General features: G+C 40.0%; 1 protein-coding gene across 4 annotated transcripts in view; it reads left to right on the forward strand.

Annotated features, from left to right (window-relative positions):
* Positions 1 to 8085: 8085 nt before the first annotated feature.
* LOC122805609 (6-phosphofructo-2-kinase/fructose-2,6-bisphosphatase 3-like) overlaps positions 8086 to 27728 on the forward strand; it is a 28213-nt gene continuing 8570 nt past the window's right edge. For 3 of the 4 annotated variants that reach the window (XM_044075851.1, XM_044075852.1, XM_044075853.1), the window contains exons 1-14: positions 9012 to 9389; positions 16227 to 16352; positions 16454 to 16550; positions 17866 to 17932; positions 18523 to 18597; positions 19474 to 19530; positions 19711 to 19835; positions 20381 to 20588; positions 21693 to 21839; positions 23801 to 23905; positions 24336 to 24465; positions 25865 to 25927; positions 26017 to 26081; positions 27117 to 27290. In XM_044075851.1, coding sequence (XP_043931786.1) covers positions 9302 to 9389; positions 16227 to 16352; positions 16454 to 16550; positions 17866 to 17932; positions 18523 to 18597; positions 19474 to 19530; positions 19711 to 19835; positions 20381 to 20588; positions 21693 to 21839; positions 23801 to 23905; positions 24336 to 24465; positions 25865 to 25927; positions 26017 to 26081; positions 27117 to 27290 — 1527 coding nt within the window. In that variant the 5' untranslated portion in view covers positions 9012 to 9301. Of the gene's footprint in view, positions 8467 to 9011; positions 9390 to 16226; positions 16353 to 16453; positions 16551 to 17865; positions 17933 to 18522; positions 18598 to 19473; positions 19531 to 19710; positions 19836 to 20380; positions 20589 to 21692; positions 21840 to 23800; positions 23906 to 24335; positions 24466 to 25864; positions 25928 to 26016; positions 26082 to 27116; positions 27291 to 27728 lie in introns of those variants that run through there. The other variant, XM_044075854.1, reaches the window with a different exon arrangement.

A 27728-nucleotide genomic window follows, 5' to 3' on the forward strand; every position in this document is an offset into this window, starting at 1 on the left:
TACAGTCATACAACGGGCTCTCTCTAATTGATGGTCACATCTATGTGTGAGTGTGTGGGTAGGTATAAATAATTTGTTCCTGAATCCCAAAGTAGTTATGGTGTAAAGGAAGGAAGTAAACAATAGCATCATCACAAGAGCCATGATCTTTGAATACAAGCCTTGGTTTCCTTGTTTTGCTGTTGACAGTTTATTGTTTGTTTGTGAATAAACTGGGCAGCATAAATTCTATAAGTTTAATGTTACTATTTAACTATAAATACATTATTAATTTACTTTATGTTTTACAAGTAATTTGGTGTAAAATGCATTATGTTAAGCTGCAAGCGTTTGTCTAGCACTTGGTGCAGCTAAGTGGTGCACAGTTTGAATCCCTCAGCCTTTGTCTGCTGTGTGACTCTGACCAAGTCACTTAACTAGACAGCACTCCAGGGATGTCCCTGAAAAGGGGCACTTGCATCCAATGGGCTGCCCCCACACTGTTAGCAAATATGTTGTATGTTGTCTTTTGAATTCCTGCTCTCTTTACTTAACTGCTAATTAGTGCTTCACTATATGCTATTTGACTATGAATCCGTTCATGTCTCTTGCAGTCTAATAGCTTTTCATATGCATTTCAAGAAATGCGTGCTTCAAAGGAAACTAAGTTTACTGCTGTTCTTGCTGGGTTTTTTTCAATGTAAGAGTTTTTTTTTTTGTTTTATCAAATGACTGTCTGTGTTTTTGCTGTAAAATTTGAAATTAAACTTTTCCAATAAATCCGAATTTCTGTGATAAATGGAAAAGTAAAGAAGAAAACAGTATGCACTCCAACAGGTCTGAACTGTATTTTATGGTAATTGGGAGACAAGGCCAAGTAACAGGATATTGGTATGGCTATTATTAGGTGTATAACTCTGTGATCTAGCTCTAGTACTAATCACTGAAAAAAGGCACTTAGTAAATAAGTCATGCATGTGTCTGAAAATATTAACCAACTTCTGCAGCTCTGGATGTATGCATTAGCCTTACTGATTACTGTAAATTTCCATCAGTATTACATGCTGTGATGATATGGGCTAGTGGCAGCACAGCCAGCTGGAGTTCTGTAAAGAATGATATGTTGTTTAAATATCAAACTGATTTATACAAATGTGTGTGTTACAAATCTATTAAAACTGTATTGTATGTGACTATCAAACTGAACTGTACAGATGTTTGTGTTACAAATGTATTAGACCTGCATGGCATTTGAAAATCAAAATGTGTTTGTAAAGTTGGTAGTGTTAAAAAATGTATCAACAGTGGGTCCTGCTGGACAGAGAATGAATATAACTAAGAGACTGTATTTACATGTGTTAGCAAGGGACACTGCAAGGCAAAGGGTTAAACAGCTGGCTTACTTCTTACTTTAAGAAAAATGCAGTTAATTAGACCACCTGTTGGGCCATAGAAATACTTATCTCACAGCTCTGAATAGGACCTGAGACAGCATGTCTGGAAGAAGTCTTTGTTCATTAGCTCAGTAAAAAGAAGTCTCAGGCATTACCATAAACATTAGTAAAACTTGAGATATGCATCATATCACATCTATGCTGATATCCTGTCTCAAGCTTCAAAGGGGAATAGTAAGAGAACCTAGAGTCAGGTGACCAGGTGAGGTCATTCTGCCAGCCATCTTGGAAATTTTAGATATTACAAAGAAAAATCTCTCAGTGTTGACTATACTGTCTTGGACCTGACAACAAGAAGGACCATTCACCACATCATCTGCCTTACTGTATTAAGTAAGTAGAGAATAGTAATTCTCCTAGATTCAGTCAGGAAACTATAGTGAAGCTTAGTTTAGATATTGTTTTTCTTTATTTATCTGAGTTTGTCCATCAGTGTTATTTCAATATTTCCTGTGATTTGAACTCTGTGGTTTACTGTAAATATATATTCAGTATTCCATGTTCTTTAATTATTTAATATTAAATATATTTAAAGCTTTTATTGTGGTTGGCACTTTTAGAAAGTATTTAACCTTTGAGAGTGCTTATATTTATTTGGTGACACTGTGTGGGCAACTTCTGAAGGCCTAGCTGCTTTTGTCAACTATCATTTGTATTAGTATTAATATTACACAGTATAATTGGACACCCTTTGTTAAGGGCCTTAGAGTAGCAGGTCTGGTGGCAGTGATAACTACCTTATACTTTGGGCAGAAGGAACACAGCAGGTAAACCTGTGCCAGCCTTTTCCAGGTGTGTGTGTGTGTGTGTGTGTGTGTGTGTGTGTGTGTGTGTGTGTGTGTGTGTGTGTGTGTGTGTGTGTGTTAAAAATGTAATCTCACAGTGTGTGTGTGCATCAGCTACTTGGAGCAGGAAAAAGAAGCACTGGTTTCACAAAGAGGGTGCTGGAGGACTTGGCTTGGACACAGCTGAGGACGTAACTCTGTAGCTGTGCTAGTGGGGAGTCTTATTGGGGCCCTGGAGGGAGACAGATATAAAGAAATCCAGACCGTGGAGTGACTGCATTCCTTGTGTGTTCTTAAAGGAAATTGTACTTGGTGCAGAAAACTGCATCTGGAAATACTGTGTGTATCTATTTCTCTGAAAGTGAATGTTTCCCACAGGTGTAAGTGGTAAGGATTGAGGCTCCTTGATCACTGTCTCGGGGGAGGAGGGGGTTGTCATGCATGCATAGCCTTTAACCTCTTAGCACAAAAAAATTGGGATAAAGCCAAAACTAATGGGGGGGCAATGCCCCAAATCAGAGACGTTGCTCTAATAAACATAGAAAGTTTCTAGAGTAACAGATTTTGAACTAGCATTTATCTTCTGAAGGATATGAAGTTTGAAAGTCAAGTAGCTGTTATTAAGTGAATGCAATCCAAAATGACATGCAAGAAAAACATACATTCTTTTATGAAGAACAGACAAAATATAAGGCAGAAAATCTGGACATTCTGTGAAATTCTGGACAGTTAGAAGTTCAGTTACATGCAAAGATGCAAAAGACGAAAAAAAAACAGAAATAATTATATATTAGTGATGTAAATCAGAAATGAAAGATTTTAGTTTATATCTGTTTACCATGGTAGTGCACTGATGTCAATGGACCATTTGCAGACACAGTCCATGTGAATAGGATCACATATGACATTAACAAAACATATTTACAGATACAGAAATGCAAAAGAGTATAAGATATTTACAGATGCTGAATATACAAAATTTAGTTTAAGAAGCGATTAACAATGTCATAACATGGATAGAAAATGGAGTTATGCTTAGTAAAGCTTTTTAGATAAGATAGAGCCATGCTAGCAGCATATCATTATATAGAGAGCTATGAAGACTTTAGAAGAAGATGCAAGTGAGGATAGTTGCAGGAAAGGATACCATGGAGGAATACAGACAATTTTTGAGAGAGGCAAGAAGAAGAAGAGGAGGAGAAGGAAAACAAAGTGTGAGAGATGCAAAGAGGAGGGAGGTAGGATAAATGAGAGGCAGTGAGGGTATGAAGAGATGAGATAGGGAAGGATGAAAGAGTGATAAAGGAGTGTGAAAGAGCTGCAGGATTCATGTCAAGTGACCTGTGTGAATACAGCTGCGCATTTAATAATTTTAATAACTATACATTTTATTTAGTTATTTAAATAATTATTTAAATAAAACCTTTTGATAATTATGCACTTTATTTTACATTTGTTTGTTCTAATATCAGAATTACAAACACAGCTCTCAGCTTCTTACCTGCAGTATCGGGGACAAATCCAGAAATAATCACAGGCAATCATGACAGCTTTTTAAAATATTAGTACTGTCCACCTGAGAAGTTGGTAGAATAGGAGAAATTGGATTAACATGCATTTTCTGAAGTAAAACAACTCTATAACTCTTATTGTCATTGTTTACAAAGTGTAATCCATCATATTCCTCCCACAAATGACCAGTTTTAGAAAGGATTAGGAGGGGCAAGGCAAAAATTTGAGCCAAAATCTGTGACACCCCTAACATTAGGAATAGTTGAGAGGTATGACAACAAGCATATTTAGCAAATTGGTTGACAATCAGTTGATACACATTGAATTTTACAACTGTTGATACATTAATATTATTACAGTTACAAGAAACAATTTCCTCACTAGATTTGAAGTTTTATGAAGCAGTATAGCAACCAAAGATGTGGTATGTGAATGGGCTGAGAACACATCCCTGGTACTTACCAAAGACACTTCGTGTAAGCGTCTGGCACACCTACATTGTGGTGTGCAGTGTTCTACATACACATTTTTTGGAATTGGCCCTTGATGTCTGGTTATGTAACTTGCTCAAAGCAACACAGCAGGCAAATGGAGTTTAAAGGAATCAAATCATATCCAACAATTGGAACATCTACAGAGCTTCCTCACTAAAAGAATACAGGGCATAAGTAAAATGTCCTATTCAGACTGCCTCAAGGCCTTATCCCTGTATTCTGTCTCCTACAGGCTTTTGAGGGGAGATCTATGCCTGGCATACAGGGCATTGTCAGACCCCACTCTGACCTCCTGCATATCCACAAAACAAACAGTACCAGAATTACTCATTCTAAAGACTTAAACCTTGCCTGTGATATAAATAGGACCTGCTGAAGAGATAGGTATGCTTCCCCAAAGACTACCACATTGGTTCATAGGTTGGTACTAGGCTGTTGGCCCTAGGGCCTATACACGCCTAGTCATAATAATTCCCTGGTTTTTCTATCAGAATATTACTTCCCTGGACCCCTGTCTAACAGAGCAATTGATGTGATCCCCGGGGTAAATTTCCTAACTCCCATCCACTCATCAAGGTTCTTTTTGAAGAGGGCCAAGGAGGCACTCTGCTTGACATGTATGGGCAGTCTATTCCAGAGTATGGACAGTCTTTGGGTCAGGAACCTATCTCTCCACCATGTCTTGTTCATAGGTTCATAAGTAGGTAATAGGCTATCAGCCCGAGGGCCTACATAAGCTTAGCCAACAAGGTTCCCTGGCTTACACCACCCAAGAAAGTTATTTTCCTGTGCCACTGTCGAGCAGAGACACAGAAGTGATCCCCGGGATGTATTTCCTATTTCCCATCCACTCAAGATTTTTCTTGAAGAGTGCTAATGAAGAACTTTGCTTGACATAGATGGGTAGCCTGTTACAGAGTATGGGAAGTCTCTGGGACAGGAATATATCCCTCTAACATGTCCTGTTTATTGTGGTGACAAGGTTTAGGTCCCTAGACCCTGTAGCTTGGAGGGATTGGGATTTCTTTAGGTGTAGCATGTCCAACAACTCTGGGTTTGACATAGCTTTATATGTTAGGCAGAGATCACCTCGGAGTAGGCGACATGCTACAGAGTAAAGCTGGAGTTTTTTGAGATGGTCTGTGAAGGGAATCTGTTCAAGGCCAGTAATCCTCTTTGTGAGGTACTTCTGTGGCCTTTCCAGCTGCTGCAGATGTCTTTTGAGGTACATTCCAAAAGGGGCGTTGTACTCTATAATGGGTCTAATGAGTGTCGAATAGCAGGGAACAATGACCTCTTTTTTCCTGGATGAGAACCCTTTTATGATGAGGTGTGACATGTAGAAGGACTTCCTGACTACTGTGGCAATGTGACTATGAAAGGACAGACTACTGTCCACCTGGGTCCCAAGGTCTCTTATCACACATTCGATATTAAGTAGACTGCTGTCTATGTAGCAGTTCATGGGTATAGAGTTTTTACCAAAGGGGATGACAATGCACTTTTTGCCATTGAGCTTGAGGCCATGGCTCTGACACCAGGCATCTGTCTCAGCAAGGCCTTTCTGTGGGATTTCCACATCATTTGGGGACTCGACTATGGTTCCTAGTTTACAGTCATCTGCGAACTTCGTTAGCCAGTGGCCTTCTGTGTTAGCCTGTACTTCAGAGAAGTAGATACCAAACAGGAGAGGTCCCAGGACTGAACCCTGTGGTACTCCACTTGTCACTGGTTTGAGGTAATGACTAGGTCTAGGATATTGTTGCCCCTGGTGGAGGTATGGATAAGTTGATCCAGGGCATTGGAGTTTATGAATTCCAGAAAGCGTTGTGTGAAGGAGTTGGTACACGAGTAGTTTTCCCAGTTAATGGTGGGGTAGTTGAAATCGCCCATTATCAGGGTGTTTGGTTGAACCCTAATATTTTCCAGTACATCAAGAAAAGAGGAGTGGGAATCTTGGGGCATGGTGGGGATCTGTAGCAAGCTACAATTTGGATTGCAGTTTTTCGCAGAATTAGTTGCACTTGGATAACTTGGATGCATTATGCTGAGCAACTAGCCTGGAGGTGTGGATATCCTTAATGAATATGGACACACCTCTGCCTTTGGTGTTCCGGTCTGGGTTACATTGCCGAAAAGTGTGGTATGAGTTATAGCCTGGTAGTGCAGGGATACTCTCTGGAGCCTTGAACCAGGTCTCAGTCACTGCACAGATATCAATGTTCTCCATTTTAAGGAGTGCCTCGAGTGAGTGCATTTTGAGATTTAGACTTCTAGCATTGAGTAGCATTACCCTCAGTTTTTGCAGTTATTTTAACACAGATTTTTTAACCATAATTTAAAAAAGTAAACTGTTGCTTTGTGTGGTTTAAAATAAATCCAAATGTCTATGAGACAAGAAGCTGGGTGTATTTGCAGTAAGGCAGCATCTTGCTACTTGGCAGGACATTCACAAGAGTTGAGTACTGATGTGTTGCAGGCAGCGGAGGATGCCTCCCCTCAACATAGTATGCATAAATAGCTGTTAACCAACCAGGGACAAATCCAGAAATATTAATGCTATTTACATAAGATGTTAACAGATCAAGTGAATGTGAATATATTTTCAGAAGTAAAAAAGCCTGTAACTTTACTGCCATTATTTTATTACTTGCAATTCACCATCTTTTCTCCAAAAGTCACCAGTTTTAGGAAGGATTAGAAGGGAGAGAGAGCTAAAAATTGAGACGAAATAGCCAATCGGGACTATTGATAATTATGAAAAGAAAGATGGTTAGAGACAGTGGCATTGACAAAAAGGCAGGAGTTTGAGCTGGATGTGGCAGAGTTAAAGATGTTAAGATTTGTACTGGGTGTGACGAGGGTGGACAGGATCAGGAATAAGTATAGCCCAGGTTGGAAGGTTTGGAGACAAAGCCAGAGAGGCAAGATTAGGTTGGTTTGGACATGCGCTGAGGAGGGATGCGGAGTATATTGGGAAAAAGATGCTAAGGATGAAACTGCCAGGTAACAGGAAAAGAGGAAGGCCTAAGATAAGGTTTATGGATGTGGTGAGAGAGGACATGCAGATGGTTGGTGTGGCAGAGCAAGATGCGGAGGACAGGAAGAAATGGAAACAGTTGATCTGCTGTGGCGACCCCTAATGGGAACATCCGAAAGAAGATGATGATGAAAAGTAAGATGGAAAACAGCACTGCTACGCTGTTTTAACGATTTTCTAGTTTCAGTGTTGCTGCATTAGGCACCGTTTAATGTGCATGTACTCTGTCTATATCTCTCCCTCTGTGAGAGGGGGCAAGACGGTCTTCATGGTGGGGAGATGGGGGGCAAAGCCTCTGATGATTCCTGATTGCAGGCAGCGCTTCCTTCCTGGTCCTGCATACCTCTCAATCGTCCAGATTTTTGTCTCGTATTTTGGGGCTATTCTTCATAAAGTTTACGGTTTTATGTCACAACTCCGAGAACTGAAGTTACTAAAATAACGACATACATTTGAGCTTCAGACTTCATGATATCCTTCAGAAAATATATGCTAACACAAAACCAGTTATCAATGGTCAAATTTATAAAACAGCAATAATTAAAATCGGACCCTATTATTGCCCCTTTATTTTTTTTACTTTGCCCCGATTTCTTGTGCTAAGAGGGTGATACTGTAACGCTTCACTTTGTATTGCACTTCAGCCCTGGTAGTTTACTACTAAAGCTATGTACCCTTCTGAAGCTGCTAGCCACCAGGCGACGCTGTCCTGAAGGCACACAGCTCGGTAGCGTGCCGCTGCGTTTCACTGATGTCACGAGGCTAAATTCCATCTCTGGCACGTCGTGTTCACGCGCATAGCATTTAGCGAGAGCGTGATCAGTCTTGCTTCCGGATTGTCCAAAGTGAAGATTTTTAAATAGTCTTACATGGATAAGTTTTTGTTTACCGAGCAATTAAGGTTGTCAGCTTGCCTGCATTTTATATTTATCTAGCTATTTGTAGGGTAGACGTTTAGATCAGAAAAAAATACAACTTAAACTGTGGGAGGGAAGCTGGAATTGCATCTGTTCACGCAGGGATTGTCGGTTTCTGCATAACAGGCTGATGAGGTATGGGGAAACCGAGTCTCCTCCCTTCTCAGTGCAAGTGAACGTGACCTACGTGTGAGCAGCAACGGGTGATATGAAAGCAAACCATGCTAAGCTATGGCTCCAAACAGGCATTATATAATTTATACAGGAGTTGTCAAAACTGTTAAGGTACTTGTCCTTAACTGCTAATATATTAAAATAAAATGTATATGCAAATTGAAAACTAAACGTGTGCGTGGTTTGGTTTCCTGTATTGTGTATTTCGCAACACTGAACGGCTAGCATATGCAGTTGAATATCGAGATACATAATATGTTTGCATTGAGTAGTGTTGTAAACTTTTGCAGGAATGTGCAACTAAACGTAGCTGTCATCTGACAGCGTGGGCAGGTAGCAATACAGTATGCGTCACAATGAAAAAAGATTCGTATCTTTAGGGGGATTCCCTGAAAATGAAGCTATCCTATTTTTCACGTGTAATGTATTAAAAAGAATCTTGTTTGTGTGTTTTTTTTTTTTTTTTTTTTTTAAGAAAAAAAAATAAATTTAACAGTATAGGTTGGGTAAGCTTTAGCTTTGAGGTCACAACAAGGTAACTAAAGGTTCTCATCTCGAGACTGTAAGGAAGGAGTGTCTCGCCCCGCCCGCAGACGACGTCACCAGAATCACGTTGTGTTTGCCGGCCGGTTAGTAATTAAAAAGCCCCTGCACTTAGCCGGCTTGTAGTAGAAGCAGCAATCTGCTTAAGAAGGAATACAAGTCCATGCTTTAGATTTACATCTGCAATTAAATTATAATAACTGTTTCTGACCAAAAATTAACTTACTGCAAACTGATCTCAGCAACAGGAGCTAGTGATGTTTGTGTGAGTCCTGCGTGTTCAACGGATTTCACATTCACAGTGGCATTTTATCTTTGCTTTTTTTTTTTTTCACGGAAAGTAAGACCGCTACAAGGCGTTTAGCATCTTTAACGTTTAAAGCATTTGACCAGAGCCCACGTAATGCCAGCTGAGCTTATGCAGAACCGAACCCAGAAAATTTGGATTCCTAGGAAAATGAAGGATGGCCGGCCAACGTTGCCGTATCACTGTAAGTAGCTAATTTACAAGGAGATGAGCTGGAGATGGGTGACCCTGTATCGTGAGATGCGGTGGTAGCAATGGACATGCGAGTGGGCTGCATTATCACGCCACCTTCCATGCCTAGTGGCGCAGTTGGCTGGGTTGCTATCTGTTTTCGTTATAGCCTTGTATTTTACTGCATCCTTTCGTTTTGGGTGAATCATTTGCCTCATTTTGGCTCTTTTTAGTCAATTCTCAGTCACCCTTTTCAGCATTAATGCATCCCACTTGCACAACAGAACTGTTCTTAAACTTTTTCTCATAGCTGAACGTTTAATTAAAATTTGTATATTGGTATTTTTTATCTCGATAGTTGCGTTCATTTTGGTCACAAAAGAACAGGTGTTGCTGCATTTGGGGAGTTCAGCAACAATATTGTGTGGTGGGTTACTAAGTCTCGTGCCATCAAAGGCGCGGGGACACATGGCAAGTGAGCTCGAGAGGAAGGTATCATGTGACCATTTGTGATGAGATGGAGGGAGGACCCCCATTCCTTCGCTTAACTCGTGCATTGTATTGGAGTAAAGCCAGTTTATCGATACACACGTGACACCGGTCCCCCTTCCTTAGGGGCTCTCTGCGGGAAATGCGGAGTACGACGTAAGGGAGGGACTCCTGGCTCTCAACAAATCGGGGACAAATCCGGAAAAAATAGGGGACACTTTTAAAATATTAGTTCTATTAACTTGATGCATTAACATTGTTGGAGAATATGAATTAATATACATTTCCTGAAGCAAAATAAGTGTTTAGTTCTTAATTATTGTCATTATTAAGTAGAAGTCACCACCTTTTCCCAAAGGGTACCAATGTTAAGAGGGATTAAAAGGGACAGAGCTAATATTCAACTCAAAATCAGGGATGTCCCTGAAAATCGGGGACACTTGAGAGGTCTTTCTGGGAGGGGGCAGCATTTAGGTGAGTAAGATAACACGTTTATTGGGGAGCTTGCCTTGGTTTCCCAGGGGTTGGAACACTGTATATCTTTTGTAATTACTATGTGATGACAGTTGACAATCTTGCTTGATGTTGGGACACCTGTTGTAAAGTGAGTAATTGTGATTGGGGGTTGTAGAATCAGGGCCAAATTACTCGAATGGCTATGTTAGCACAACATATTGTGAATTTTGATGAAAAGTGTTAAATCTCCTGTGCCATTTGCCAGAAATTCTACAATTTTCTTGGCAGCAGGGCACAAATGTGAAGGAAAACCAGGGACGTGTTGTAGAATCAGGGCGGCTGAGATGTATGCTAAGGAGCACCTTTCTCTGGAAAACCTTGTGTGGTGGTCACCTGTACGTTTAGTTTTACAAGTGTGTGCGTGCATTGTGCATGTATATCCACCATCACTTGTGATGTCCCTTTCTCATTTTTTGGTGGCAACCTGTGCGTTTTGCTGTTCTACAGATACCAGCTTGTGTGCATTATGCATACATAAACACCATCACTTGTGTTATCCTTTTTTATCTGGTGTTGCGTCCAGCCTCCTCTGCTGAAAGTAGAGCTGTAGATTTGGGAAGTAATGAGAGAACGTCAAGTCTGTAGGTCAGTGCAGATTATATGCAGCGCATGGTCTCTCTGGCAGCTGGTTCCGAGGGTTTGCAAGTAAGGAAGAATGAGAAATGTTTATAGCCAATTAACTATCAACCTGTTACCATCAGAATCAAGGGCAAGTCCAGAAATGGTCAGTCGCAGTTGTTTTAAAATATTAGTGCTATTAACATAAGCTGACAACATAAAAAATGTGCATTAAGGTGCACTTTCTGAAGTAAGAGTGTCTAACACTAATTACTGTTATTAATCATTCAAGGCATCGGCTACTACAGTCGCCACTTTTAGGAGTCCAAATCAGGAACAGTTGTAAGGTATGCATGTAGGTAATGTTTCTATAGGAATTGAGCCCCTACGATCCCAGCACACCCATAGGAGATTGGGCAAGAGGTTTGTCAAGGAAAGTCTTTTCATGTGGCTTTAGAATGAGCACCTGTTAGGTGCAGCAGAGCTTGAATCCCCTGCAAAAGCATTTGCTAAAGCTTGTCCGTCATTAATAAAACTTGTCAGTCATAAGATATGGTATATGGGAATGGTTTTGGGGTGGAGATGTGTTCATTCATTCTACAGGGGAAACTTTAACTTGACAGGTAGATTGCTCTGCTGTCCCCATTTCAGCTTATAGTCCCAGGTTTTGAAACTGACCTTATGCAGTAGCACCATTGTAGTTTAGCTAATGCACAGTGGCATATTGTACACACAAGGATTAACATAAGCAGATGTAGTGCTTTGGTTATTTTTTAATTGCATAGATCTGTTTTTAACTTGCAATTGCTGCATTCCTTAGCCAACAATTGCATGTTTTCAACAGAACTTATTTCCTTGGGTGTTTGCATGTATCTCTCCAGTGTACCAAAAGGGTAGGGGTATGATGCTCCATTGTCTTTAACTGCCCCTTCCTTCATATAGTGCAGCATCATAGGTTTTATGTAATAAGGGATATCACCCAAAGGCATTATAAAGGCAACGTTGTTTTAGAAACAATACTGCACATTGGTTGCTGTTTGCAATGCATTGTGGCTGAATGCGGTCCACCTGGTTAACAAGTTAGGTGAATGAACAGGCAGTGCTTCCTTTTTAATGTCGCATTATTGATGTGATAAATGCTAGCAAGCTTCAGTTTTCCTGTCTGTCCGTGTATATTATCCCTTGGCATTGCCACCCTTACCTGAACTAGTGCAGACAGTTGTTTTACATACAAAGTATGCTCACTGTTCGGCTTCTTTGAAGAGGTGGGACTGCGCAGGTGAAAGTGTTCCTTTTGTAATCTAAGGGGAGTGGTCACACATAGGATGGTCAGTTATACTAATAGCCGGATGACATCATGAATATATTAAACCCAACTGCTTGCAAAGGAGCAGGTGTTTGTCCTTTATAACAGTACTGGATCCCTGCATTGTATTAGACTTGCAGCTTTTGTGTGTTGTCTTTCATTTATTTGTAAGTTTTGTGAGACTTTCTTACTAGTAATTAAAATGTAATTTGAGCAACGTTCCCATTAAGATGCTACTTGGGTGTACAGTATTTATTGCATTTTTCTCTCTGTCTGGGTTTTATCCCTGGGACTCTCACTGAAAATGGTGGGTGTTTCCTGTCAGCAAATGCAGATAAGATTCAGTAACTGGTGAGATATGTGTGCACCATGTTTAGTTAGTTAATCTAATTCTGGGACAGTTTGGTTCCAGGCTGTGTCTGCAAATGGTCTGTTTTAATTAGTCTACTATCCTGTAAATGAAACATAAATTGTTATGAGTAAGTGTTTGCATTTGGGGGGGGGGGGGCATCTCTCTTTTTTTTTTTCCTTTAGCGTCAGTAAGTTGTATCATTTGCAAGGAAACTCAAACCTGGAAAAGAAAGCATTTCTGTCTCAATAGTGTGCATGTTGTTACTGTATCGGAATCCTCTTGTTTGTTCATTTTATTATTTATTAATTTTGTACTTGTTAATGAGGTTAGGGGAGTAATTCATGTAGGCACTTTACACAGTTGGCTCACTAGTGTTGTCTGGTCTAGAACCCAGTCTTTTTAAAACTGGGATCTAGACCTAACTTTCTTCACACACACTTGCAAGGTGTGAATGCTGTCAGCTTTTGCTCTTGACTCACATGATTGAGATTTGTTACATCAACGTGTTGGGCAAATGTCAGCAGCCTGTAGGTCATACCTCTTAACCTCCTTAGCATAAGAAATCTGGGCAAAGCCAAAAATGATGGGGGGGGGTCAAAGGCCCAAAAATAGACAATTTTTAAATATTGCTGGTATAAATTTAGAAAGTTGGTAGAATAATAGGCTTTGCATTAGCATGCATTTTCTGAAGACTATAAAGATTGGAACACAAATGTCTGCCATTATTTGGTGATTTCGATCCTGAACGATTTGCCAAAAAATAATTTAAATACTCAACAACAACTTTTCGTCACAGCAGATCACCTTGTCTGCTCATGATTGGCAGTGGAGTTTTGCTGTGTTGAGTTGCCAGCCCGGCGCCCAACCTTCCACAGAAGGCGCACACACTCACACCTAGGCCCAATTTAGAGTGTCCAATCCACCTACATCATGTCTTTGGGAGGAAACCGGAGCTCCCGGAGGAAACCCACACGACCACAGGACATATGCAGACTCTGCACAGAAGGCACCCCAGCTGAGGATCAAACCGGAGGACCTCTTGCTGTGAGGTGGCAATGCTTAACCACTGCACCACCGTGGCCGCCCATAATTTAAATCCTCAACGATTTGCCAAAAAAAAAAAACCTGGAACAAAACAAACACATGAGGCAAAAATATTGAGAGTTGCAGCGTATGCTGTAGGTTTGCTTAATTTTTCAGTTAAATAGCTTAACTGCACCAGGTAACCTGCACCAGGTAACAGTCAATGTGTTTCTTTTTATGCAAATAGTATGTGCAAAGCAGCACTGAATGTGCTCTGCCTTTTGGAGAGAGACTGTTACAGCAAATAGAAGTATTATACACAAGTTATACTCTTAATAATTTGCACAGTTAATTGATTATGCTTGACTTGTGGTGGTTCCTGTTTGATGTGTGCAACTCCATAGATTTCCATTCAGTTTTAATGTCTGCTGTATTGTACACTTAAACTACTGTATGTATTTCATGTTCTTGAGACAGGCTGTGGCTGAAAAGGATCTGTCTACACAATCAACAAATGGATATGTAGAATGCATTTGTCTGGAACTCGACATTACTTAACAAATCTCTTAATTCCCTCCCTTCGAATGCATCTTGTGCATGCTAATTTCGTTCATGCTTTCCAATGACTCATAATAAAATATATGTATGATATAGAAAATATCCCCACAAGGCAGTCCTTAACTGCACCAACCTTCTTAACTGTTGTACTGCTTTATTCCCAAGTTGTTTCCTTAATGTTCTAGTGACTTTCTTAGTAAAAAGCCTCCTGAATTAAGTACGAATCCATACATTTTACATTTCTCATTGCTCGCAAGCGACGTACTATTGCTAACCTGTTGTTCACCAAGATAAGTAAACCATTTGCTTATCCCAGTAAACCTACCCTTCACACTCCTATCTCTTGTTCTATTAATGTCTCGTGCAATAAATTTTTCACATGTACCTCAAACGTTTACATTTCCTATTGAATAATAAAACTGTTTTTCAGTTTTACTTGTACCGTCTCCTTCACCCAAGTTGGAGCAATGGATGAATTTGCCCCTGGTCTGACTCCTGTGATTCCGATGGACATAAACAAGCCATAATTTACCCCTATATAAATCAAATTTGCTGGTCACATTTGGGTTGCATGGATGGGCTTAAGGGCCATAGTGGTAGTTAGCCTAGTATACACCTATGAACTTTTCAGCATATGAATACATAAATATATACAATAAATAGACATAAATACATGTACAGATATACATTAAAATAAATGTGTGGCATGGACCAGATTTGGCAGACATGCCTTAACCATTGGAGAACTCTGATTTCATACAGGTAATAGACTTTGCTTTTTCTGTAGTATAATGTTTGTAATGTTTGTAGAAGTGGGAATGTGTATGCAGCTGAACACCTGTGTTCTCTGGTTATCTGTACCTGTTGTCCTTACCTGCTGAAGTAATGAGTCCTGGAAGAGTGATGTTAACGTTATAAATGGTTCTCTGTTATGTGCTGTTGACCAGTCAGAGTTGATCCGTACCATATCTGTTTGATAGAATGTACATCATTAGAGATGGGGTTAATGTGAGATAAACATTTATTTAATTTTGTTAACTGGTCACTTTCAGCTGCCATCCAAGCCAGGTGGAATATACAAAGGTTACAGTTTAGATATAGTACAGGTATAAATCTCAGTTTGCATTCGCATTCAGTTGCATTATATGCAAAATAATAACTCAGTCCAGCATGCGTCATTTATTACAGAATCCTAAGAGCACTTAGCTAGGCTTCACATTTAATTATAATTACAAACCTGAGTCTCACTCTGTGCATGACAAGTTTAACACACTGCCTATGTGTTTGTCAAGTTCAGTTTTTACATTAAAGCATTTTGTGTGTGTTAGGACTGAGATTTTTTTGCCTGTCTGCATAAGGCTAGGAATCTTCTGCTACAAAAGATACCTTGTTCGTGGTGTCACTCAGTGCCTTAACCAGCACATGTATGCAGACTGTTCCCCTTGTACTTAAGATTACAAGACTTAAATGCTAATAATAACATGTTGCCAAAGGTGTAACAAGTACACAGTTTTGTAAGGCTGCCTAGGATTTATTTCTGGTTGGCAGAGTTCTGCACAGACCTCTTTATGTGACTTGCACTAGTTACAGAAGTAGCAACTATTTATCTATTATTGACCATCAAAAGAAGGTAAGCTTTACAGTGAGTTTTATTAGATTTGATTTTTGCCCCTTTACATTAATCCGTCTCTCTCATATGTGCTGAAAACTGGTGCTTGCTGACTTGTATGTACAGACTTAAGTCTAGTTGCTTGAGAGTTGTGCCTTGAGGTGTTTTCTTAAAATTCTATTCGGTCCATCATAGCTTGAAGATCATCTGACCTTGACTTTTACTTTTAGAGGAGTTAAGTGTTTGCTGTCTCGCCATTTTCTGGTGGTCCTCTTCTGCTTCCCACTTATGCCCTGCACTCCTGATGGAGCTGTCCAGTGGTGCAGTATCCCTGACTTGTGGGTCACTGAGATACATGTGTACTTTTCTGCATATTGTTAATGGTATGCATTATTTCTATTGTGTTTGTAGTAAAACTGAACTTGGTTTATTTTTTCAGCTTGCGGTCCGCAGTTGGCCAACTCCCCTACTGTGATTGTGATGGTTGGACTACCAGCACGTGGCAAGACTTACATCTCTAAAAAACTTACACGCTACCTCAACTGGGCTGGCGTGCCAACAAAAGGTGAGGCCAGTCTACCATTGTTAAAATTACATTGACCTGTACCTTTTTGTGCTGGCAAGGACGTCCGTGTCTCTAACAACCGATCTCCTCTGTTTTAATAGTATTTAATGTTGGAGAGTACCGTCGGGAGGCAGTGAAGCAGTACAGCTCCTATGAATTCTTCCGTCCAGATAATGAAGTGGCTATGAAAGTCCGAAAGTAAGTGTTTGGTTGTTTCTCTGACCTGGTATTATAGCCAGATCTGGGTAACAATTTATTTAAATTAATTTTGTGTCATTTAGGTAAAAAGGTGAAAGGAGATAACCTAGCCTTACCTAATGCTGTGCATGTTTGTAGTGGTATTGTATTTCTACCCGAGTAATGTAAGCTAGAATTCTGGAAATGTCCCCTAATGTTTTAATTAAGACCCCTTCACAACCTGAGATAAATAAACTTCTTGAATCAAATTGAAGTATCCCAAAAAATATTTTAAGGACAGCCTGTATAATGGATAGAAACAAACAAAATGACCAGTTAACTATTAAGCATTATACATTAAGAAAGCATAGCAAATACAGATAACTTGGGTGAAACAAAATTGCATAGCAGGTTTACAATAGGTTGGGGCACTTTCTTAAATAAAAGGTTTACATAGGTTCATAGATTAGTACTAGGCTGACTGGCCTTGCGAGCCATTTTAAACCTAGCCAATTATCCCTTGATACTCAAACCCTGCACCTTGTGTTTATAAGGCAAACACCTTAACCATTAGGCCACCCTCCCAACCTTGGTGAGCAGTGGTTCTGTCTTTTAACAGTGAAGTACCAGGTTCTTTTCATAGTCACCATGAAAAGGACTTGAACATCTGACAAAATGCATCTGTGTGGTCTTGGGATTGTCAGGATGATGGTCTTCTGCTGAAAAGTGGCACAAAAGTTTCAAAAAATGACTTGCTTTCAGTCTGAAATGCGATTGCTTTGTTTGACAAGTTCTAAGCCGGTGGAAGGCTGTCTAGAAGCTTGTATCCCATACCCGTCTCCTAAAACCTGAACCTTCCCCTTTTTATTCCCTTTTTTTGACTGTGTTGCCGTTTACTGTTTGCCATCTCACCACCATCATAGCATAACCTAAGACTACTGCTACTATTTTTTGTCTGTCGTACGGCATGTGATTTTAATGGTAATTATAACTGCTGTAGACAGAATTACTGCTCATCCCATGGGTCAGTAATCCTGAGGGACAACATGCAAAGAAGGACAGATTCATTCTCTTGATGTGGGAAAGGGCCGATCTTCTGCAAATGTAGAGTAAAGGCGCACAAAAAATGTGGGACAAGTGTGCAACAGATCCCCACTGTGATCACTCGAGTGTTAATGTTGATAGGAGCCTTTTCTTCTAGCAGCCGTGAAAGCAAGCTTTCTGTATTAGCTCAATGGATAAATAACATTTGAGGGGGGGGGGGGGATTGCAATGAATTTGCCAGCTTTTCTGAGTCTACCTGATAATGAATTTTTTTTTTTTTTTTTTTTTTTAGGCAATGTGCCTTAGCCGCATTGACTGATGTTGAGGTTTACCTTAAAGAAGAAGGTGGCCAGATAGCTGTAAGTTTTAACTACATGCAGTTTTTTCTTTAAGATTTCTAATAAGGACTGTGGTGTTTAGGGACATTTTCTTTAGTGGAGCGGATGAGTTGTATAAGTAGGATGCATTGACATGTAATGAAAGTGCTGCTTTTTGAATACCGTATTTACTTTGGCCTGTTTTTTGCGAGTAGTCCAAAGTATTAATTACCCTTTGGAAAGAGTCTAAGCACAAGTTGCTCTTTTGACTTCATATTCATCCTTGAATGAGATGAGTTATGGTGGCTTTAATTTATTTCTCATTGTTAAGAAATGCAGCTAACTTAAGTTGCACAATAGTCTTCTTCATTTCAAACTAAATTGTGAAGAAAGCTCACCCATTTTGTGCATTTGTCAGTTTGATGTATGGTTGCACCACTTTTTCCCAAACCTATTTGCAGATTAATGCACTGATGAGCTTAAAGGCCTGTTGTCTGATATGTATGCCCTATCCAACATTTGTATAAATGTGTGATGCTTTCCTACATGCTGTATGTAATATTTTGGCTTTGTTCAAGACGGGAACAAAAAGAATTAAACCCCATGTGTTTGATTTTTGTTTTACCTTCCAGGTGTTTGATGCCACTAATACAACAAGAGACAGAAGGGACATGATCTTAAGCTTTGTGAAAGAGAATGGATTTAAAGTAAGCAAAGCATGATGACAGTTTTATATGTATTTTTTCAGATGAGTGAGGGTGACTGGGTGCTTTCTTTCTTTGCCGCATTTCTTGAGTGATTCTGTAATGTACATTATTTACTAACAATTGTAGACAACGCAAAGTACTGCTTGTGAACAAGAAAAAGCAAGTGAGGGTCAGAAATGATCTGTTGTATTTTGCAGACTTTGTAGTTTTAGTGATTTGTGGAAGAAATTAACCTGTAATGTGTTCTGTCTGGAGTGGGGTTGAGACTTCTAAGATTCAGACCTGCCTTGCCAATCAGCTAAACATATTGACATGAGAAAAGTAAAACTGAAAGCGAAGAAAATGCCAGTAAAAAAAAAGTTAACTGAGTGCAGGGAGAGCTGCCAGTTTCCCCCCTGGGCCCCTGCCCTCTTTTTGCCCATTTTGATAGCTCATCGTCTAGAGGGGTGGTAATGGACTTGTCATCCCCAGCAGTTCAGTGCAGTACAAGAAAGTAGTTAATGACATGGGCCACGTGTTTAAATTGTCAATGTCAATAAATAGCATTTTTTTCATTCGTGAAGGGAGTTGCATGTTGTAACACCTGGTAGTATGTAACATATCAAGAAGATGTAATAGATTAAGAAAGTAAACAGTATGATGGGAAGATGGAAGCATGCTAAGAGTTGAATGCCTTTTGCTTTGGATCGTATTTGCTCAGTGATAGAATGTTTGTTTTAAATTGTTTCATGATATTTTTTCCTCGACTTAATTTGATACCCTTTTTTCATCCATTCATACTTCCTCCTAATCATTTTTAGTGCTGTTTTACAAAAGATCTCTAGCCTTTGGCTCCTATTTACTGGGAAATATAACTTTTTTGTTTTTCTTTTCCAGGTGTTTTTTATAGAGTCTGTGTGTGATGATCCAAACGTCATTGCTACTAATATCATGGTGAGTTGAGGTTCTTGCACCTTTTTGCAGACTTATGTTTTTGAACAACAATCACTGTGGTTGGGGGGGGGGTATGTTGGTGTTTTTAATGCTACACACAGCGTCTGCACTGCATTGTGTATTTTTCTTTCTAGCCATTTTAATTTTTTTTCATGTTTACCTTTTCCATTTTTCTTTTAGGAAGTTAAACTGTCCTGTCCAGATTACCAGGGCTGCAACGTCAGTGATGCTATGGAAGACTTTTTGAAGAGAATTAGTTGCTATAAAAATTCCTACCAGCCTCTGGAACCTGATGGCTATGACAAGTAAGCTTACATAGATATGGTATGTTGTTATGCTACATAGTTGTATATTCCGGTTAGAAATAATTTGTATTATCTTTTGCTTCCTATCATGTTTTGAGTCATTTTAAAAAATGCACTCTAGTCAGGGGATAAATATTGAGTGAGAAGACTGGGGTATGTTTTAATAAAGTGTGTGCTCATTGTGGGTACTCGTGGAAGCTTTTTGATAAGGATGTACATGGGATGCCCTCTAGTAATGAAAGTGCTGTGTCTGAACATTTGTCTTATGTGAGGGATGCAAGATCCCTATAAAGGAAATGACACATCTGTCATTTTGGTGTGATGCAAGTCTCGGTTTCCGGATATGTGGTTCAAAACAAGCTTCACAAAGCTGTTCTGTATTTGATTTTGATATCTTCAGATTGCTGGTAGATTCTTTTTTAAACTGTGCACTGTTAATTTACAATGTGTACTTTTAACTGTGAAAAAAATATTTTTATTAATGGGTGACAAGCATGCACTTTCCTTTACTAATTTTCTGATGGACTTCTTGGTTTGCTTTACAGAGACCTTTCTTTCATCAAAGTTATAGACGTTGGACGTCAGTTTTTGGTTAACAGAGTGCAAGATCATATCCAAAGTAAAATAGTCTATTACCTGATGAATATTCACGTCCAGCCGCGCACCATCTATTTGTGTCGACATGGAGAATCGGAGTACAACATCAAGGGGCGCATTGGAGGCGACTCTGGCCTTTCATCAAGAGGCAAAAAGGTATTTGGAAGCCTGCTAATGTTGCCGTGTAGTGTATAGAAGAGTTTAGGGAGTGATTTGTGACAGACTGGTACCAGTAAGAATGAAAGGGAAGGCCTCGAGTGGGTAGTGAGACCAGCTATGTTATATGGGTTGGAGACAGTGGCATTGACAAAAAGGCAAGAGTCAGAACTGGATGTGGCAGAGTTAAAGATGTTAAGATTTGCAATGGGTGTGACGAGGATGGACAGGATTAGGAATCTGTATATTAGAGGGTCAGCTCAGGTTGGACGGTTTTGAGACACAGCCAGAGAGGTGAGATTGCGTTGGTTTGGACATGTGCTGAGGAGGGGGATGCTGGGTATATTTGGAAAAGGATGGTAAGGATGGAGTTGCCAGGTAAGAGAAAAAGAGGAATGCCTAAGATAAGGTTTGGATGTGGGAAGAGAAGGCCTGCAGGCGATTGGTGTGACAGAACAAGATACAGAGGACAGGAAGAAATGGAAACAGATGATCTGTTGTGGCGACCCCTAACGGGAACAGCCGAGAGAGAGGAGACTTCACATGAGAAAAGATATCAGAGTTAAGGGGCATTTGTATTAAATTCTATATCTTCTGCAATTCCTAGTTGGATTTAATTAGCTGTTTCATCTCCCAGGTTCATACTTTTGAATATGCCACTCGATCAAACAGTTTCCTTAGTCATGCCTGACTTTACCCCCCCCCCCTCCACACACGCACACGATGGGCTGGAGTATTGCATTATTCAGACTGATTCCAGGCAATTTCCTGTACTTCCCTGAGTTTTACTGGGTAACTCTAGAAGGTGTGAAGGTCATGTAGAAACTTGTCTGCTGTCCTATATGACCCTTTTCCCTAAGTTGCCGGTTTGCAGGATAGTGGAAATATCTTTTTAGACTTGATCTTATTGTGACACATTCATTTGCTGTAGGAGCAGATGTTGTCAGTGGGGATTTTGGGCTTTGAAAAGATTGTTTAGAAACAACAGTAATGACTGCGTGTCCATCTTCAGGATTCCTCTTGGTCCAATTAACTTAGCTGTAGTGCACATGCTTGTGTATTTGGAAGACCCTAGAAATATATTTTCTTTTTTTTTTTTGCCAGTTTGCGATGGCCTTATCCAAGTTTCTTGATGAGCAAAACCTGAAGGACTTGAAGGTGTGGACTAGCCAGCTGAAAAGAACCATTCAGACAGCTGAGGCACTGAAGATGCCATATGAACAGTGGAAAGCGTTAAATGAAATTGATGCTGTGAGTATATGATTAAGCTTTTATCCAATTAAATAAAACTTTTTTTTCATCATAGGAATAGTGGCTGGAAATTTCATGGTACTGTGTATGTCTGCGCTTAAAGGCTGAGGTTTGGTATCTTAGGCTGTGGTTCTAGAAATGCATCGATTTTTAATGCATTTTAGAAACTGTAGGTTAGAACTGTTTGCTGGAAGGTGAAACTCTATTTTGCAGCTGATTGTGCTGCTATCCACCTTGTGATGCTGATAGTTGTGTCTCTTAGGAGTTGTAGCTCTGACTGTTGGTAAGGGTTTGTATTAATGAGTGTGTCATTGGAGGAATGACCAGCCTGGCTGACGTTCTGTGCCGAGAAAAAAGTTTGTAGCTTGCCGTTTGAGAGCAATAAATTTGTCCTAGGAACTGATGCAGTTACTCTAAATGTACCAGTGTGTGACTACCTTGAAGAGTGCTAAATATTGGAGAGGTCAGTGCATAGGTCCCCACTGCCTATGGGTTACTTTAGCCCCATCCATCCCTACTGTTCCCTCTTAAAAACCTTTGCTGCACTGGAGTTTTGTTTGACAATTTGACTGAAAAGGCTTTAGTGCATCTGTCCTGTTACCATAATCTATCCCTTAGAGAGGTTGTGTTTGCTGAATAAGGTTAAAATTTGGATAGTGTAAGAATAGTAGTTTATTCATGATTGGATTGCATCAGGAATTGGGGGAAATTTTATAGTAGCTATAGGAATTGGATAAGAGTTGGAGGTGTAATGATCAGAGAAAAGATGTGTTTTTTTTTTTGGTGTATGAAGCTGTGTGATCCCACTTTGGATGTCTTCAGCAGGCTTAGACCCCCCCCAGCTGTCCTTTTTACCCTTTATTCCTGAATAAGGATCTTACTTGTTCTTGGCCACGTCACCTCCAGAATGACCACCTAGAAGTGTTTGTGGTAGGCCATGCTCACAGGGGACAGAAGCTGACTACTTATGGCCTGTCCTACTGTGACTTGTATGTGCGCACTATTTTGACTATATAAGGTTCATATGTATGTAATAGACCATGACCACCGGGGCCTTTATTAGACCTAGCTACACAGCCCAAGCCAGTTATGTAGAAATGGTCTGTGTTCTTGTACCATTTGCTTCATATGCAGAGTGTTGGGATGTATTTACTCACTGCCCATTTAGAGACTGAAACATTTTCCATGATTTCCATCAGTATGCAGAAACGTTCATAACCTGCCCCCTATTCTGATAAGTTCATTCTAGCTCCTGGAATTTTAGCCAAACCCGTTTTTGTCATTTTTGTGTGATGATGGATCCTTTATCAAAGGGACACTATTTATGGGATACTGCTAATAGAAATACTGGATGCTTTTGATAGAGACCTGTCTTTTTTGTTCAGTGTGATGGGAGTAAATAAAGGTGATATGTTTACTAAAGAAAACCCCCCACTCCATACAGAAGATTCACCCCTGCGCCTCACTAACTGATGTAACTTGCAATGAGGTCTCACAGCCGCAGGATGCATTAAAATTTATTTATTTCTGACTCCAGTTGTTTTACATCCATTGAAAAGGAAATCCCGCGGTACAGACCCTTTATTCTGTCTGAAATTAAGGTTGATGGTTGGAGTGGAGAGGTGAGCTAGAGGTGCCTATCCTAGGGCAATAAGAGTTGTGTGGGAGGTAGTTCTTTATTGGACGGAGTATTCAGGAGAAATGAGATGGGTATATTATTTGGAAGAGGTTGTTTCTCAAATATTTACTAGAGGCACACTGTATAATGTAAACTTTGGGGGGGGGGGTCCATGAGGACAGGTAGCTAGAAGAAGGTATTTGTGATGGTGTGAGTGGACATGAAAGTCGCTGTAAGGGGGGCATGGGGGTGAACCCCCCCCCCAAAAAAAAAGTGTACTATTCTGTATATTTTATTTAAGCTTTGCTTTTCCTGGCATCCATTGAAAATTCATTCCTTGCAGGGTGTTTGTGAAGATATGACTTATGAAGAAATCAAGGAGAAATTCCCTGAGGAATATGAGCTCCGAGAACAAGACAAGTACTATTATCGATATCCATCGGGGGAGGTAAGTAACTGTTAATTTAACCTGCTGATTGCTTATATTAACGTTTAATTGAAAAATATTTTCTCTGGTGAGCTGCAACATTTCACTGCATGTTTACAAAGGCATTGATTGAGAAAGCCCCCCCACACACACACACACACACACACACACACACACGTTTTATATGGGAGTTGCACTTGCAAATGCTTATTTGCATCCTGTAACTTCCATGAAAGTGGTGATGACAGGTTTCTCAAATGCCTTGCCACTTTAGTGTGCAGAATAGTACATATTTGTAGCCCATACATAACTAATTTTGTTATTAATAATGTGGGTGATATTTAGCTGTGTAACGGAAGTTAATTGTAATGTGTTACTATGTTTGTTTGCAAATAACTTGCATGAGTAGACCTGCTAATTAACCCTTTGGTTTTGTTCTTTCCCCCTGCAGTCTTACCAGGATTTGGTGCAACGCTTGGAGCCAGTCATCATGGAACTGGAAAGGCAGGGGAACGTTCTTGTAGTTTGTCACCAAGCAGTTATGAGGTGTTTACTGGCATACTTCCTTGACAAAAGTGCTGGTAAGTGCTGCACATTGGCATAACTAAGTGCAACACTGTTTTATTTGGATTATTGTGTTTTTGAAGACCTTTTTCCCTGTTTTGCATTCCATTGTGGCTTTGATTTGTTAGTCCTGTCTTTTTGAAAGGCCCTCTACAGTAGATTAAATACTTAAGCCAATGCAAAGCAAGCTGTAAAATTATGCCATGCATTTTCAGGCTGCTTGTTTGTCGGTGTTGATGTGCTGGTGGCCCAGGATTCATTTGAGATGTCATCTTGGTGCCTTGGACTCGTGCAGGTTTTTGTATTTCTGAGCAGAGCCTGCATTATTTAAAACAACTCCAGTGGTAGTAATAAGGAATGGTAACTGGATGTTTTAATTCACCAAGTATATAATGCAATCGCTAATCTCTGCAATGTCCTTCCCTCTGAAAATATGCGGCGAACTTCTGTATACCTTATTAGCAATTAATGTGGCTGTCTATCGATGTCTTGAGAATCCTGTGCTGGAGGACAGTTTTGCATTTCCAGATCCTTTGCTCCTTTTTGCTTTGGAGTTTTTCACCTGTTGTGGAAGGTCTAAGGGCATGGGTGTAATGGGCAGTCACCATATTAAATTTTTTTTGGGATGGCCATCACATTAAATGCATCACCACCACCATCTCTTGTGAGGCACCAGAATTAGATCCTTCTGTAACCTTGTCATGTAGTTAGTTTTCTTGCAGGCATGTCCACACATTTGGCTGATTTGGTGAATGGATTCACATCTGCCATTTAATAGATTAGTGTGTTGTGTGAAACACTCTCCACCACTCCATTTATACATTTGTCTGCAAGGAAAGGACATTTATCCCATTTGGCCAATTTCAGTCTCAACATAGTGGCATAGAGAAATAGATGAACAAAAGTGCAAGATGTAACTGGGGGCGCGCACACATTATGGTTTATAGAAAATGTATAAGCATTAGTTTTAAGGTAACAGTTGTGGAAATTTAAATGTACAATGTATAGTAGGTGTTGAAGCTCACCTAGGAGAAGCATCCCCTAAGACCACCTTGGGAAATGATGCCTCAGTAAGGGGATATTAGGTGATGGGGCCAGTTAAGTTGTGAAGATGCATATTAACTAATAGTCTCTGTAGACTAGAGTGGATGTTAGTACTGTCTAGTTTCATGGCTAAATGATAACAGATTGAAGATACTAAAGCCATTTACCGAGTTATTATTGGAATTTCTAGTTACACAGGAGAAGCACATTTGCAAAGGCATTGCAATTTATAATGGTAGTGCTCCAGTGGCATTTGTTTGCACTTTCCATGGCTCCTGTTAATGTGACTAATGGTGGATTACAGTGTTAAAGTCACTAGTGCTGCTGGTTTCTTCAGAAGCTTAAAATGTTCTTTGTTTTCCTACATTACAGATGAAATGCCTTATCTGAAGTGTCCACTTCACACCGTGTTAAAACTCACACCAGTTGCATATGGTAAGGAAGCTTTCTTTTCTTTTTAAAAGTACTGTGAAACCCACTAGTTATCTTGATGACTAATTGGCTACACATATGCTTTTTAACAGGGTGCAAAGTAGAATCAGTCTTCCTAAACATAGAAGCGGTGAACACACACAGAGACAGGACAGAGGTAAGCAGATACTCAAACTTGGGGTACAGAATGTGTGAACTGGATTAAGAACTGCCTTGTTTTGTAACAGTTGTGTGTTGAAAACAAGATTAATGTATAAATTATTTCATGCAGAGCTGCTGCATTCATTGTTTGATAGTAGCATATACTTTTTTAGTAGTAGCTGGTAAAAGAGGCTGTTTTAAGCTTGTGTAATACAGTTGTCTTATTAGGCACATGTCTGAGGGGGGGAGCAATTACATTTGGAGGTTATGGGTGTTGGGGCTATGATCCTATTAAAAATGAGTTAATATGTCCAATTGTGGTTTGCTTGTGGAGTCATTCTCATTTGACCATTCTTGTCTGGACATGGGACAGTCTTGATTGCTCATGGGAAATGTGACTGACATGGCATAAGCTTTAATTTGCTCATTTCTTCTCTTAAGTGCAAGGTGATCTTGGCAGCCTTTCTGGCAGCTCTCACTTATTTGATCATAGGCTGTCTTGTCTTGAAGGTCTTTTCCCTAATTGTTGTTTGAGCTGGAAGGCTTCTGAGAAAGCTCACTGGTAATAACATCCTCGTACTGTGTCCGTTTTGTTTTTGTGTCCTTTTCCAAAGCATGTAGTCTTTGTGGGCATTTTTTAGGTATGAAAGACTTGTGTGTAGGTTATGGATGGTACTATCTGCTGTACTTTAACTCTGCTTACTCGAGTTTAACAGTGAAAGTGAGAAATTCAGTCCATATATTTAGATGGGGCTTGTCCTTCTGGGATAGTGTGTCCTTTAACTTTCGACTGCTTTCCACCAAGTGGTGGCTCTGTATAATGGTACTTGGCAATTGGATAATCCGTTCAGAACTAACCCAGAAGCTTAGTTTTTAAAAGACAAAGGTACCAGTTCTGGTTTTGGGAGGGGAACATGGAGTTGAAGGGGCATTCTTGTAATTACTGATGTGCCTGGGGTACAGACTTCCCTAGTCATTGCATGCACGTCAGAATGTTCATAATGTGTGCTGTCTGAAGTCTTCATAATAAGTTTGTTTTTTCTGCATCTAGGAAGGAAAGAAAGGTCCTAGTCCACTCATGAGACGTAATAGCATTACACCATTTGCAAGCCCAGAGCCTCTCAAAAAGCCAAGAATGGGCAGCTTTGATGAATTCTCTGCAAGCTCTTCAGTAGATGCATCAGTCAGCATGCCCTCTGAGATGCCCACTTCATTATCTGCTCAAGTAAGTGAGGTGCTGCCCTTGGAGTTTAGTGTGTTGTGTCTGGGGTGCAGGTCATTGGGAAAACTGGTTTTGTGTGCTGACCTGCAGCTCAAGCCACTGCTTATGGGTGTGGTGAGTGAAATGTGACCCCCACCACAGTGTAAATACTTTTGTGAATTCCCAGTTGTAGTAAGACTGGCTCCAAAGCAGAAGTTTAATTTTCAAGGAGTTAAATTTTGAGGGACGTTTCAGAGAATGACACTGCAGTGCATCGTGTAGACTGATTAGAACACTGACCAGACTGTTGTCTTGCTTTGCTGTCTTGTGTTTTACATCCATTATGACCTTTGTTCTCCTCTGTCTAATGCACCGAATTTCTGTTCTGATGGAAAAACATACATTCCTGAGTTTGCTGCCCTTAATTATAGTAATTTTGTAAATTCATGACAAATTTGTAAA

This window comes from Protopterus annectens, chromosome 6.part1 (assembly GCF_019279795.1).
Source record: "Protopterus annectens isolate FY-2018-M chromosome 6.part1, PAN1.0, whole genome shotgun sequence".
NCBI classification, from domain to species: domain Eukaryota; kingdom Metazoa; phylum Chordata; order Ceratodontiformes; family Protopteridae; genus Protopterus; species Protopterus annectens.